This window comes from Babylonia areolata, chromosome 29 (assembly GCF_041734735.1).
Source record: "Babylonia areolata isolate BAREFJ2019XMU chromosome 29, ASM4173473v1, whole genome shotgun sequence".
NCBI classification, from domain to species: domain Eukaryota; kingdom Metazoa; phylum Mollusca; class Gastropoda; order Neogastropoda; family Buccinidae; genus Babylonia; species Babylonia areolata.
In genome coordinates, this window is record NC_134904.1 from 10,986,599 (window position 1) to 11,002,902 (window position 16,304).

Here is a 16,304-nt window from a genome sequence, read left to right on the forward strand (position 1 = left end):
TGTTGAATCACATGTTGGATAACAGTGTGTGTGTGGGTGTGTGTGTGCATGTGTGTATGTGTGTGTGCGCGCGCGCGCGTGCCTGTGGTATTGACAGCGGTGGCAGTGAAATCACTTAGATCAACAATGGCAGCTCGAATCACACGCCAACAATCTACACAACAAAAAACTGGAATGTTCACAACATAGAACACCCCCCCCCCTCCACCCCCCATACCCCCCTCCCCCAGCCCTCCCAACTCCCCCTCCCACTCCCCTATAGTGTACCCACAAACCCCACAGCTTCAGACGCCCGCCAGCTGCCGTGGTGCCGGTCTACTCCTCTTTGGGTTTGAGGGCGGACATCTCGCTGGACAGAATCTGGGTTACCTTAATGCAGCGCTGCGCCTCTGGAATGTTCATCTTGCTCAGGGCCAGCTCTGCTGCCTCTCGCACCGTTGATATCGGGTCGTTGCGCCTGGAACAGCGAAAAGAGAGATGACAGGAAGAGGCCAACATATATATAGATAGAAACGAACAAAACGACATTAAATTTTATTTTACCAGGGTAATGAAATAAGCAAAGTACACATGCTTTATTCCAGCCAGCCCTAGAAAGATGTGTATGTAGTTATATAGATAGATATGAAATGAAAGAACAACCACACCAGGTCAGTAAAGAATTTTTTTTTTTTTTTAAACTACAGTAAAAAGAAGGAACTCTATCCATTCAAAAAGGTCCATAACTTCGAGTCAAAGCTGCTGTCTTGAATAAAAGTTTATTTGTGTTTTGCTCATTTCTTCTGTAATTGCTGCAGTGTGCACATGTCAAATGATGGGTAATAGGACAGAACTCACCCCCAAAAACGGAGTATGGCTGCCTACATGGCAGGATAAAATATGGCCATACGCGTAAAAGCACACTTGTGTACATACGTACATACGAGTGAACGTGGGAGTTGCAGCCCATGAATGTAGAAGAAGAAGAAGAAGGACAGATCTGGAACTTGCTTTTTGAGTGTCTGGGATTATAACTACAGAACATGCACGCACCCACGTATGCACACGCACACACACACCATCTATCCACAATATCCACAGCATCACCAGCCTGAAGGAATCCCAGAGACAAACAGGCACTCTCCTTCACACACACACACACACCATCTATCCACAATGTGATCCACAGCGTCAGCAGACTTAACTCCTAGGCTGCCTGCATGACGAGATAACTCGTCATGGCAAGCATGTATGCTTCGCTGCCACAATGACGAGATAACTCGTCATCAAAATATTCTGACTTTTCCCTGGTTTGCATTCACTTCATTGACAAAAATAGTGGTAGCTTTAGCCTGGGGAATCTCTCTAGATTCTATTCATAGCTAGAAACCCTATCTACGTCATGAAGCAGTCCTTTATTTGAACGTTTTGGTTGGGTCACTGTCCAAGTGTTTGCCTGACTTCTCTCCTCTCTCGCTCAACAAAATGTCAGACTGACGCCGTGCTCAAGACATGCGATCGTGACGAACTGAATCAACCAAGATTTCTTTCTTTAGCTGATGCTAAGAAAGAATTGAAGCATAAATTCGAAGGAGAAGATAGTGATGAACATTTATAGGATGATCTGATAGAAAATAAAGGGAGCAGTCAAGAGAGTGGCCAAGTTGTGACTATCAGTGAGTGATGCCGGCTGTACAGATGTTAGCAGTCGACAGAACATGACCGAATTAGCAGCAGAGCGGCATTCTTGGCACGCAGCCAATGCGGTCTGATGAGAACTGAATCAAGTGACCGTATGAGAGGGGTGAAGAGGAGGGGGGTGGAGACTGAGGGGCCGTGGCCTCACATCCATCTTATCACTTGGAGAAGTTACAATGTATTGTGTATCTATCTCTTAAAAAATATATATATAATATATATATATTGTGGTTGTTCTAGTATGATTTTGTGTTTGCAGATATCCATTTGTCCAGAAAATATGATGTTTTTGTGCAAATTACCTGACTAATGTTTGTAATGAACAAGTTGAAAATGTGACAAAAAACAAATCACTGATTTCAAAACAACAGCATGTCACTAAAATATATATAAAATGGGAAAACAGCATGTGTTTTGTATTCTTTATTCATTTACCTTTCAGAAAATATATACTTTTATGGATCTTTCTCCAATAACAAAGAGCACAGAATTTTTGGAAAATTTATACCCGTTTTTTGGGAAAAAACCCTGGCAAATAGATTTCAATTAAATCTTATTTTCCTGGCAGCGAAAGGGTTAAGGAAGCCCAGTGACAGACAGGCACTCTCCCTCACACACACACACACACACACACACCATCTATCCACAATGTGATCCACAGCGTCAGCAGCCTTAAGGAAGCCCAGTGACAGACAGGCACTCTCCCTGACCAGCCGGTCCTCATCCTCCAACAGCCCCACCAGGTGGCGCATCGTGTCCTTGTGGCCTTTACCTGCCACAGTAATAACAACTTATGTGTGTGTGTGTGTGTGTGTTTGGGGGGGAGGTGGGTATGGGTGTGTGTGTGTGTGTGTGTATGTGTGTGTGTGTGTGTGTGTGTGTGTGTGGATGTGTGAGTGTGTAGGTGTGGGTATGGGTGTGTGCGTGTGTGGGTGTGGATGAGAGTGTGTGTGTGTGTGTGTGTGTGTGTGTGTAGGTGTGTGTGGGTGTGTGTGTGTGTGTGTGTGTGTGTGTGTGTGTGTGTGTGTGTGTGTGGATGTGTGAGTGTGTAGGTGTGGGTATGGGTGTGTGTGTGGGTGTGGATGAGTGTGTGTGGATGTGTGTGTGTGTGGGTGTGTGTGGGTATGGGTGTGTGCGTGTGTGGGTGTGGGTGAGGGTGTGTGGGTGGGTAGGGGTTAGGGTTAGTGTGTGTGTGTGTGTGTGTGTGTGTGTGTAAGTGACTGAGAGAGTGTGTGTGTGTATGCACACATATGTGTGTGTATGCGCACGTGTGTGTGTGTGTGTGTGTGTGTGTGTGAGTAACTGAGAATGTATGTGTGTGTGTGTGTGTGTGTGTGTGTGTGTGTGTGTGTGTGTATGCACATGTGTGTACGCGCATGTGTGTGTGTGTGTGTCAGAGAGAGTTAGTTTCAGTCCACTGGAGTCTGTGTTGGAGGTGATGTAGTGTGGTGGCACGCTCTTCCTTGGGAAGAGCAGCTTTCATTTCACAGAAAGCAATCTGCTGTGATAGGTTCAGTTCAGTACAGTTTCTCAAGGAGGTATCACTGTTTTCAGACAATTGCATACATATACGCGACACACATCTGCTCAGTAGATGTCCAACTAGCAGTGTAACCCAACACGCTCAGTCAGGCCTTCAGAGAAAATAAGAAGATAACAAGTAAAGTAAGATTCAAAAGTAATAAATAGATAGGTAACTGAAGTAATGAACTGGTAAATTAAAACAGCAAACAAAAGATATAAATCAATCAATCAATCCAAAAAAAAAATTATTGTGATAAAAAGCAATACAATGCAATACAAGAGAATAAAATTGAATACAACATAGCACAATACAGTACAAATACAGTGCAATACAATATAATACAATACATTACAAATACACTGCAATACAGTACAATAAAGTAAAATACAGTCAATATAATACCATGCAATACAGAACAATACAGTACAAGACAAGACAAGACAATACAAAACAGTACAATATAATACAGGACAATACAATACAGCACAGTACAATACTCTACAACACAATACAAAACAGTACAATGTAATACAGAACAATACAACACCACAGTACAGTTTAATACAATACAATACAACACAATACAATACAAAAGTGAAGGCCCACACACAACAGGTCACCCAGTTCCCTTGCAAAATCCATGTTCTCACCTTGCATGACACTGGTACCAGACTCCCCACCACAAACACAACACTTCCCCCCCCCCCCACCCCACCCCACCCCAAACAGCAAATAACATTAACACGCACACTGACCTGCATGTGCCAAAGCAATGGCAGCCACAGCACGAATGTTGGCGTCCTCATCTCTCAACAGATCCACCAAACCGCTGACGATCACGGGGAATGTGAACTTCCCTGCACGCACAGCGTCCACACACAGTGTGATGATGACGATGATGATGATGATGTGAGTACTTATCTAACGTCCATCCTCAGCTGGAGACCAAGCTCTAAGCGCTTTACAAACACAGAGTCATTTGCACAACATGCTGCTTACCTGGGTAGAGCTGACTGACGACTGCCGTTTAGGCGCTTGTTGTTCGTTTCTTCTGTCATTCAATCAGGTTTCAGTCACGCACACATACACACACACACACACACAGACATGTAACATTTTATGTGTACGACCGTTTTGTTCATTTATCCCGTCATGTCAGTGTCAGTAGTTTCACAAGACGGGCGCAACAGCTGGGAGGTTAAAGTGTTGGACATTCAACCTGAGAGTGCTGGTTTCAAATCACAGTCATGGCACCTGGTGGGTCTGAAGGGTGGAGATTTTTCCGATCTCCCAGGTCAACATATGTGCAGACCTGCTGTTGCCTGAAGCCCCCTCGTGTGTCTACGCATGCAGAAGATCAAACACGCATGTTAAAGATCCCATAATCCACGTCAGCTTTCGGTGAGTTATGGAAACAAAAATCACCTGGCATGCATCCCCCTGTAAACAGAGTATGGCTGCCAACATGGTGGGGTAAAAATGGTCACACATGCAAATGACCCGAAGTGAACGTGGGAGTCACAGCCCATAAACAAAGAGGAAGTACGAAGAAGTAGTTTCACGAATCACTGACAAAGCAACCAGACAAATTTCATTACAACTGATGTGATCACTTTTCATGCATACATGACGGACATCACATTCACAAATTTCCCTGGTGCCACAGAATTGATGTGATAACATTTGACGACACACACTGCAACAGTCACAAATTTCCCTGGAGGCACACTAACATTATCAATTCATTTTACAATACTGACATTGATAAAGATGTCCCAAGTGGTACAGAATGTAAATACATTTCACTGCAGAAACTCCCCAAGTGGTGAGATATATTATCAATATATCTCAGACTATGCATTATAAAACAGAAGCCTCCCTGGTGACACAGTATGAATAAACAGATGCAGAAACGTCCCTGGTTGTAGAATAGTCAAACGTCCTTGTACTGTTCAACATTAACAGATGTGTGTGATCTACAAAAAATCAACAGTTTTTTCATCAAGGCCTCTGAAAAGTTTAAAATCTTGGTGTTCAAAGGGACGGTTTAGTTCTAGAGGGTCCCACACTGCCTTTGAAGGTTAAGTCTTATGCTGCACGTTATGATCAAATCTGCTTTGCTGCACACATACTAACGCAGGCATAACTTCTAGTCACAATCATCTATATTTTTTAGGCAAAAAGCTGACATGTTTATTTGTTGTTGCTGTGGTGGTGTTGTTGTTTTCTTCATCGTCTGTGTGTGAGTGTGTGTGGTGTGTGTGTGGTGTGTGTGTGTGTGTGTGTGTGTGTGTGTGTGTGTGTGTGTGTGTGTGTGTGTGTGTGTGGTGTGTGTGTGTGTGTGTGTGTGTGTGTGTGTGTGTGTGTGTGTGTGTGCGTGTGTGTGTGTGGATGTGTGTGTGTGCGTGTGTGTGTGTGTGAGTGTGTGTGGAGTGTGTGTGGTGTGTGTGTGTGTGTGTGTGTGTGTGTGTGTGTGTGTGTGAGCAGCAATGAAGAGAAAGGAATCATGGAACAGCAGGGAAGGGGCACTTATGAAACCCTTCATCACAGCAGATGATCCTAGTGTCAAACTGCAGCTCTGATGCACGGTTTTCATTCTGTTTACACATTCATCCTATGACTTTTCAAAATGTCACAGAGACTCACTCGATAAGCATGAGGCTCACCCATGTTCACAGCACCATGGACACAGGTCTGTGTTTTCAGATCCCCTGGTTACTGCTGGGTTTTTTTTTTAGTTCTACACTTTCTCCACTCAAATGGGAATCCATTTACAGCAAAGCAATACAACTCTCCAACTAGGTGGCAAGATTGCACTGGCTCTTAGTACTGCAGCCTTGGGGGCTGGTTGGCCTTCGGGGACCATCCCCTGTGCCGACTGACCTAAAACCCTCTTGGACGAGAGAGTGGGGATGTAACTTGGGCAAGACACTATCCACTATCATTAAATTCTGGTGCAGATAGTTGGGACAGCAGGTGTCTTCTGATGGTCATAGTCAGACATGACTGACTGTCATACATCAGAAGCCCTGTTTACTGTTCCTTCAGTGATCAGTAACTGACCTAAAACCCTCTTGGTCGAGACAGCCGGGATGCAACTTGGGCCAGACACTCACCACTTAATTCAAATTCTAGCCCAGATAGTCAGGACAGCAGCTGCCTCCTCTGATGGTCATGGTCGGACATGACTGACCATCACACATCAGAAGCCCTGTTTAACCGTTCTTTCATGACCAGTGACTGATGCAGATAGGGACAGACAGACAACCTCTCACCCAGACTCTGAATGGTGGTGATGCGCAGGCTGGAGTCCATGCTGATGATCTCCCTCAGTGACATGTAAGCGGCCAGGTACTCCATGACGCACCGATAGAACCGGTGCACCTGCCCTTTGTGGTGCACACAGAAGGCCTCGAACACAGAGTTCTCCACGACGGGCGACAGGTGAAAGATGTCCTTGTACATCAAGTTGACAATCAGCTTCTTCCGCTCTTCTGCACTGTCCCCGAACTCCTGTCGAATCATGAAGAGGAAGGTGGCAAAGTGGTTAATACTGCACTCTGAGGGTGGTGGCACAGTGGTTAAGGCATTTATCTGCCAACACAGTGCATGTGAGGGTGGTGTCACAATGGTTAAGGCATTTATCTGCCAACACAGTGCATGTGAGGGTGGTGGCACAATGGTTAAGGCATTTATCTGCCAACACAGTGCATGTGATGGTGGTGGCACAGTGGTTAAGGCATTTATCTGCCAACACAGTGCATGTGAGGGTGGTGGCACAGTGGTTAAGGCACTTGTCTGCCAACACAGTGCATGTGAGGGTGGTGGCACAGTGGTTAACTCATTCTACTCCAGGTACGAGTTAACTCTTACCATGATTACTTCCCCTGTGGACCAGGTACCAGTCTTCTGATACCAACACACTATTATAATTTCGTTTTTTCTTGCTCGGTACAGTTCATTTTCTAAACTGGACAGTTTACAGATTCCTGAAGCATGAAAAAAAAAAAAAAAAGCTTTGTTTGAATGATTGAATCAACAATTTTCTGTTGAATTTTGCCTTTTAGTGAACCACCCTGTTTTTTTTTTTGTTTGTTTTTTTCTGCAGAGGTCTCATGTCGTGCTGGTCCAGGGGAGTTGTAGCAGGCGTGTAGCTGTGGGGCAGAATGAGTTAAGGCTCATATCTGCCACTACTGTGCATGTGAGGGTTTGGGTTAAAACCCCAGTCTCCCAAGTTTCACTGGAAAAATTTCAAACTGACTGTCCAGTCATTTGGATGAGGTGATGAACCAAGGTCCTGTGTGCTGCACATACTTGGCAATGGGTTATGCTGCTGGTCAGGCATCTGCTCAGCAGATATGGTGAAGCATACGAATGGATTTGTCCAAATGCACTGACGCCTCCTTGAGAAACTGAAGCTGAAACCGACTGCACAGTGTTGGCCGAGCAGTAACGCATCTGCCCAGCACGTATGAGAATCTGAGCGCACTGGTTCGGTTCTCATGCTCACCAGTATTTTTACCCCTCCGCTAGACCTTGAATGGTGGTCTGGATGCTAGTCATTTGGAAGAGACGATAAACTGAGGCCCTGTGCGTAGCATGCATTTACAGCACGTAAAACCCATAGCAACAAAAGGGTCGTCCCTGGCAAAATTCTATAGAAAGATCCAAGCTGATAGGGAAACAAAATCGCAGAAAGAAAATACAAAAAATGAGTGAGGCTCTCACTGTAAATAAATAAGTGATCAACATAAAAAATAATGTAAGCTGATAGATATTGAAATAAAATAAAATGCTGGAAAAAAAAAGAAGAAGAAAACAAAAAGACAATAAAGATAATAGATAAATAAATAAATAAGCAAATAAATGAAAACACACACACACACACACACACACAAATGCAGAACAGACATGCAACAAACACGCAGTTTCACAATGCAATGCAACACAACATAATATAATACAACACAACACAAACACAACACATCACAACACCAACATGTTCAATCAGAGGACCACAGTCCTGCAGGAGCCTCTCCCTGAACACGCCCCACTCTACCGACGATGCAATACATCACAACACAACACATCACAACACAATACACCACATCACAACACATAACAAACACACCACACCACACACCACATCACAACACAATACAACACAACATGACACAATACACCACACCACAACACAACATGACAATACACCACACCACACCACACCACACCACACGACAACACAACACCAACCTGCTCAATCAGAGGCCCATAATCCTGCAGAAACCTCTCCCTGAACGTGCCCCACTCCACCAACAATGCAATACAACACAACACATCATAACACAACACAACATGACACAATACACCACACAAAACCACACCACACCACACAACACCAACCTGCTCAATCAGAGGCCCATAATCCTGCAGAAACCTCTCCTTGAACGTGCCCCACTCCACCGACGACCGCCCTGCGAAGTGACGCTGCCAGAAAGGGGTGTACGTCTCCATGGGCTCCGACATGAGTGCTGTGGAACTCGGCATCACGCTCCCCTCGTACCCGTCAGAGTCCCCGAGGACGAGACCGTGAGTCATGGGGATGGTGACCCCGTGGGTGGTGACGGAGAAGGAGGTCGGAGGAAGGCGGGAATGGTCAGGGTCGTCATGGCGACGCTTCATCTCGGTGCGGATGCACTGCATGAGGCTGGTGATGTTCTTGTTGTAGTCCTCCTCCTTGAGCACAAAGCACCAGTTGATCTTGGCCAGGATCAGCTTCCTGGAATGGGATGGGAGGGTGATGGGGGGAGGTCAGGGAGGGGTGGTAACAAAGTTTCTATGTGTGTGCACAATGTGGCTGGTAGGGCGTGACAATGGCTGTGTGTGATGGGTGTGAAGGGGAGCGTGGGGGGGTGGGCGTCTGTTTGTGTGTGTGTATGTGTGTGTGTATTGTGTGTGTGTGAGGGGAGGTGTCTGTGTGTCTGCATGTATTGTGAGCATGCATGCACATCTAATCTGTGTCTAAACATGCAATAGACACATATGTGTGTGCCAAGCAAAAATGCACACTAGGCAATACACGCATGAACATCTGTATGTAATCATGACCATGCATGCATATGTATTTGCCAAGTACAAAAAGTGATCCAAAGCACAGCCTCTCTACACACTCAAGGAAACTAGGGGCAAAGCCTTCATGGCTCACACCTGATACCTGCCGTTCGACAACAGATTCAGGTTCAGTTTCTTAAGGAGGCTTCACTGTGTTGGGACAAATTCGTATGCGCTACACCACATCTGCTAGGCAGATGCCTGACCAGCAGCATAACCCAATGCGCTTAGTCAGGCCTGGAGTGCACGCATGTGTATCTGTGTACCTATCGGAGCGGATTTCTTAGACAGAATTTTGCCAGAAGCATCCCTTTCGTTGGCATGGGTTCTTTTCCAAGTGCGTGCTACACACGGGACCTCAGTTTATCATCTAATTCCAATAACTAGAACAGAATAGAGTATGTCTTGATTAGCAAGTGTAACAGGGTCACAAGGAATAATGGGGGTGGGAGGGGGGAAAGGGGTAGTACATAACAGGTAAGAAACATAAACCAAAAATCATACACAAACACAGATACAGATGCTCAGTTTGATTTTTGCAGTCAAACTTGGGAGAGATGGTGAGAGCAAGAACAGTACAAGAAAAGAGAAGTGTTGGGGAGGTGTGTGTGGGGGAAGGGGAGGGGGAGGGTCAGACAGTTTCTGTAAGTGTGTGCGTGTGTGTCTCTGTCTCATTGTCAAGACCCACGCTCCAGCTTGGGGGCGATGAAGCGTTGGCGGGTGTGTGTGTGTGTGTGTGTGTGTGTGTGTGTGTCTGTCTGTCTGTCAAGACCCACGCTCCGCCGTTGAGCTTGGGGGCGATGAAGCGATGGCGGGTGGTGCCCAGAGGGAAGATGGCAGAGTTGGACACGTAGGCCAGCGACAGCTGCTCCTGAAGGTGCTTGTCCTCCACAGACACCTGGCTCAGGACCGGGATGTAGATCTGTACACACACACACACACACACACACACACACACACATATAGTAATATATACACACATACATATACATGTCATGCACATGTACGCGCACACACACACATATACACACATACATACACATGCACATGTACACACACACATACATACATACATACATACACATGCACATGTACACACACACACACACATACACAAACACGGACATGCACATGTACACAAACACACACACATATATACACAAATACATACACATGTACATGTACACAAACACACACATTTGTATACACACATACATACTCATGCACATGTACACAAACACACACATATGTATACACATATACATACCCATGCACATGTACACAAACACACACACACACAGACACACATACATACACATGGACATGTACACACACACATATATATACACACATACATACACACGCACACGTACACAAACACACACATTTATATATATACACACATACATACACATGCACATGTACACACACATATATACACACATACATGCACCACAAACGCGCACACACCACACACACACATGGATGCAAATGCACCACACATACATACACACACACAATGATACACACACACACACACACGAAAACACACATATACATACACCACACATGTACACATGTGCACAAACACACACACACACACCACACACACACACACACACACACACACACAATCTGGCTCAGAACGGGGACGAAAATCAAAATCTGCATTTTTTAAATCCCACAAAAGTTACATTCCACAGGGCTAAGAGTGTCTTACTGTTGCACAACCCACAAAAGGTTACATACTAGAATCAACAGTCAATAACAGCCGGACTTACGGCTGACGGACACTGCAGGAAGAAGAAGAATCTCCCGTGATACACAAACTGTAATGGGTGGTAGTTCTCTCTATTCACAAGGTACACAACTTCGAGTCAATGCTGCTTACGCTACCGATTTCTCCTGTGATACACTTCCCTTCACACGTTAGAATGTCTGTGCAGTAATAATAATGCCTTATCCTTATACAGTGCTAAAAAGTACAGTCACAGTTAGAGTATGAATACAAGCATTTCAGAAGCATGGTTATACTCTTCACACGAGGGATTTAAGAAATATTTGAAATAAAACTGTAACAGTATCAGTAGCTCAAGGAGGTGTCACTGCGTTCGGACAAATCCATATACGCTTCACCACATCTGCCAAGCAGATGCCTGACCAGTAGCGTAACCCAACGCGCTTAGTCAGGCCTTGGGGAAAAAAAAAGAAAAAAAAAAGTAAATGAATATTAAAATTAAACACACGCAAAAAAAAGAAAGAAAGTGAACATTGTCAAAGAACTGACTATACAAGCTAGAATGACCTGTGTCTTGTTGTCTGTTGTTCAGTCACAGTTAAAATATGAATGCATGCATTTCAGAAACATGGTAATACTTTTCACAGAAGGGATTTAAGAAATATTTGAAACAAAACAGGACTACAGAACTGACTTTACATGCCAGAATGGCCTTCATCGTGTTGTTTATTGTCCAGTCACAGTTAAAACATGAATGCATGTATCAAAGAAAACTGGTTTTGTTGTCACACAAGGGATTTAAGAAACAGCTGAAACAGAATCACAGTACTGACTTTACACGCAAGGATGGCCTGCGTCTTGTTGTCCATGGAGGAGGGGTCACTGTTGGGGTCAGCGTACCACACGGTCAGCCCCTCATCACGCAGCGTCCCTGCACACAGGTCAACACACACACGTCCAATATCCCCATGTGTGTTGTGTTCTTTCTTTGACATCTTTTCACTTTAACTCTTTCACCACCAAGTTTCTGTGTGAAAAACACCCCCCAGCACCAACTATGTTAGAAACATGCTCTCAGTCTCAGGCTTCGGTTCATGTCAAAACAACACAATGGATTTGTTCACTTCAAATTTGGTCAGGAGGCAAAGATTAGTCATTGTTCTACTGGCAGGGAAACTGGCTGCAGCGTCAAGTTTTGTTACAATGTGAAAAACTGTCCTGTCAACATGAACCTTTGATGTCGACAAGTCGCCTACAGGTGTACGCTGTCTAGTCAACTACACCTATGGCGGTGCACTGTCTAGTCAACTACACCTATGGCGGTGCACTGTCTAGTCAACTACACCTATGGCAGTGCACTGTCTCGTCAACTAATGTCACCTATGGTGGTGAAAGAGTTAAGTGATATTAGGCACTGTCTCATCAACTAAAGTCACCTATGGTGGTGAAAGAGTGATATTAGACATGTCATGTGTGTGTGTGTTTGTGCGTGGGAGGTGGGGGTGGTGGATTAAAGGGTGATATATAGAGAAAGAATAAACTAGAATAGTGGGAACTGGGATCAACAATCCATGAAATTAGGTGTAACAGCAATCAATAACAGGACCAAATACAATCCATGAAATTAGGTGTAACAGCAATCAATAACAGGACCAAATACAAAAATGAAATTAGATATCTGTTGGTTGCATCATAAAAACACTCCTATTGGACTATTTAACAGGGATTCAGCAATTTTGAACAATAATAAATGATGAATAATGGTTGGAAAGTATTTCTTTTATGTTTTGTAGAGAGAGACTATAGTGCTTGGCTTTATTTTTCCTTATATAAATGTGTACACACACACACACACACATTATGGGACTTCTATTGTCACTTACGCATGTATGTATATAAATATATGACCTTGATTTACTGTTACTTGTATAATTACGTATATATATATACATTATATGCTGTAACACTGAAGTTTGCATAATTATGTATATTCATCATATGCTGTACACTGAATTCTGTATTATACATTATATGCTGTACACTGAAGTTTGTATAATCATGTATTTACATCACATGCTATACACTGAAGCTTGTATAATTATGTATGTACACACTTTGCTGTACACTGAAATTGTATAATTGTGTATGTACATTATTTGCTGTACACTGGAACTGTATAATTATGTATGCTCATTATCTGCTATACACAGAAGCCGTCAAAAGGAGCACACAGCATTTCCGCTGCACATCACAGTAAACCAGCATCAACAACACTGGACCGGTGGGTTAACTCCATACGTCAGATGTATAACAAGACTCACCAGCAACCCTCTTCACAAAGTCAAGGTCGGCCAGGTTGTATCCAATGACCACTTCTTCTCCTTTGCTCCCCATGCTGACCTTTCGCTTTTCCTTGCTCCTCCTTCAACAACGTAAACCCGTTACCCACGCCCGTTCTGTGGGCAAGGCAAAACCCGATCAGTGCACGATAATATTTCTCGGCTCACCGCTCACCGACGGCTGTGGTGGAGGTGGGTTGGTGGGTGGGGTCAGCTGTTTCAGTACAGACACTGAGCGAAAACTCTGAGCGTCGGCGTCTATAATGCTCGTCGCCTCAATGACTGCAAAAGAGAGACAACAAACAAGAGTTCATATTGTGCTGATACATACATTATATGCTTCCTTTCCAATGTTCCCATCACCTATGTCCAAATCTTTGACTGTGTCTTTAATTTCTCCTTGCGTCTTCAACCCACCCGTGCCAGAAAAAGAGGACTAATTGTGACTGAACAGAAAAATAGCTCTATATATCATATGCAAACGTGTGTGTGTGTGTGTGTGTGTGTGTGTGTGTGTTTGCGAGCAAGTGTGTGTGTTTGTGTGAGTGTTACTCACAAACTGTCATGTCAGTTAAGTGTTTTGGTGACATCTGGCACATTTTCCTATACTTTCATCTTTCCTAAATTTCACAAAAACAAGATTTGTGTTGGAATATATATCTACTCTCTCTTGTCCCCCGGTGTGTGTGTGTGTGTGTGTGTGTGTGCATGCGCACACGTGCGTGTGTGAGTGTGTGTGCGCTGATGTGGCTGTATGTGTGTGCATGTCTGTGTGTGTGTGTGTGTGTGTGTGTGTGTGCACATCTGTAAGTGTGTGTGTGTCTGTATGTGTGTGTGTCTTTGTCTGTGCATTTTATTTGTAAATTTATTTCTATGATTAATAAAAGCATATGTACTATAGTAATATACACAGACAGCCAGATGAGATGAGATATTCACAATGTTATTAAGATATTTATCATTTTATGCAAAACAGTTCTTCAGTTCACTTTTTTGTTCAGACTGAGTTGTTTCAAATGGCGACCATTGTGCTTGATCTGATCACCCCCTATATTAGTATATATATATATATATATGTACCAAAAATGCTTTGAAATAAAATAAAGTGTTCTTTATCTGTAGTTTTTGGCACAACATAAGTATTGCTGCGTTAGTTGGTTTGTGTAAAGGGGCCAGACGAAGTTCTCTCACATGTATTCTTTCAAAAAAACTTAGGGTTTTTTTTGTTGATTTTTAAAAAAAATACATACCTACCTACCTACCTACCTACCTACCTACCTACATACATACATATATATATATATATATATATATATATATATATATATCCTTTCCTCTTTCATTCTTGACTTCCAATTCACTAACTAGGATCCATTCATTTTTATTTGCTCATTTTGAATAACTGTCTGCTGAAAGCATGAACTTCAAAAATATAATAAAGACATCCTTCACCCTATCTTTATTTGTTGATGAAGATGAATGCTATATATATATATATATATATATATATATATATATATATATATATATTACAACAACCTGAACAAAAACCTAGGTTCCTATGTCAGCCTAGTGTTCAGCTATTTTGGGGTTCAGGACAACAAACTAGCAAACAAAAACATATACCATACTGTGATATTTGCCATGCATAAAGCACTAACAAATAGTACACAAATATAGATACCATCACTATAGAAACAACAGGTTTTATCATGCTACTTACTGAACAAGCACATACAGAACAATCAGTATATGTTATTCCAACACCACAGCAAGCACAAACAACAAATAACACATTTCCGATCTTAACATCATGTTTAATTCAGTTACATGGTACATGAGAGGAATGTTACGCAGAATAACCTCAAATTTTAGTAGTTCATTTCATTTCATTTCGACAACTAAACCTCCACTGATGTCAAACGCCTATGTCAATCTCTATCCAATCATTCTCTATCTCAGCTTGTCACAGAACCAACTCACAGATCTGGCCATACGTTGGACTGGCTCATCACATGTGACTCTGATGCCATAATTGCGTCTGTGACTGTAACTGACAAACTTTCTTCTGACCACTCTGCTGTTGTATTCTCGCTTAATATTTCAAAACCTACCAGAACCAAAAAATATGTTACTTGTCGCAACCTAAAATCAATCAATATCAACACTTTTTCTTCGCAAACTGCTGCATGTCTTCCTAAAATTTCTTCCCGTACCGAAGTCTCCACACATTACACTGTTCTTTCTCAACTGCTGGATGAACATGCACCCCCCTCCCCCTCCCCACATATATTAAATATTTTATGGGAATGTAGAATGGTATAATCTAAAAATAAGCGCATGCACATGCACACACCAATATCCAATAAAGACCAAGGAAATGTACAACAGTCAAGGTTCAAACAGATATTATGATGGAGCATGTACAACTTTTTATGGAATTACAGGTACGAGGGAGGGTGTCAAAAACCTCATCTGCAATCATTTTCTTAGTCTCTATGCAGAACAAAACTGATATTTACCACTTATCCTACAAATAATCACTAAGAGCCAACCAGAAGCTCTGAAAACATGTTCATGTTTGACTGCCATCTGACCAAAAAAAAAAGAAAGAAAAAAAAAGAAGTTGCACTGATTTGTAGATTTACTAGTAATTTCAAGAGTTTCTGTGTTCTGCTTAAAAACAAACAAAACAACAACAACAACAAACAAACAAACAAAAAAGTACCAGTAAAAATCTTTTATTCCTTGACAGAATATCGCACTGTTTCACAAAGTTGCATACAAATGCTACAACATTGCAACAGTAAATACTGCAATACTTAATCTACAACATCAAATAATTTTGACAATGAACAATAAATACATGTACTGATATTTACAAAACAGCAACATATATACATATAGACATAGA

General features: G+C 42.8%; 1 protein-coding gene across 3 annotated transcripts in view; it reads right to left on the reverse strand.

Moving 5' to 3' along the window:
• Positions 1-235: 235 nt before the first annotated feature.
• LOC143274583 (uncharacterized) overlaps positions 236-16,304 on the reverse strand; it is a 17,112-nt gene continuing 1,043 nt past the window's right edge. For all 3 annotated transcript variants that reach the window (XM_076578436.1, XM_076578435.1, XM_076578437.1), the window contains exons 2-9: positions 13,373-13,672; positions 11,885-11,982; positions 10,090-10,235; positions 8,606-8,981; positions 6,478-6,715; positions 3,958-4,059; positions 2,314-2,449; positions 236-457 (exon numbers count right to left, since the gene is read on the reverse strand). In XM_076578436.1, coding sequence (XP_076434551.1) covers positions 316-457; positions 2,314-2,449; positions 3,958-4,059; positions 6,478-6,715; positions 8,606-8,981; positions 10,090-10,235; positions 11,885-11,982; positions 13,373-13,445 — 1,311 coding nt within the window. In that variant the 5' untranslated portion in view covers positions 13,446-13,672 and the 3' untranslated portion in view covers positions 236-315. The remainder of the gene's footprint in view (positions 458-2,313; positions 2,450-3,957; positions 4,060-6,477; positions 6,716-8,605; positions 8,982-10,089; positions 10,236-11,884; positions 11,983-13,372; positions 13,673-16,304) is intronic.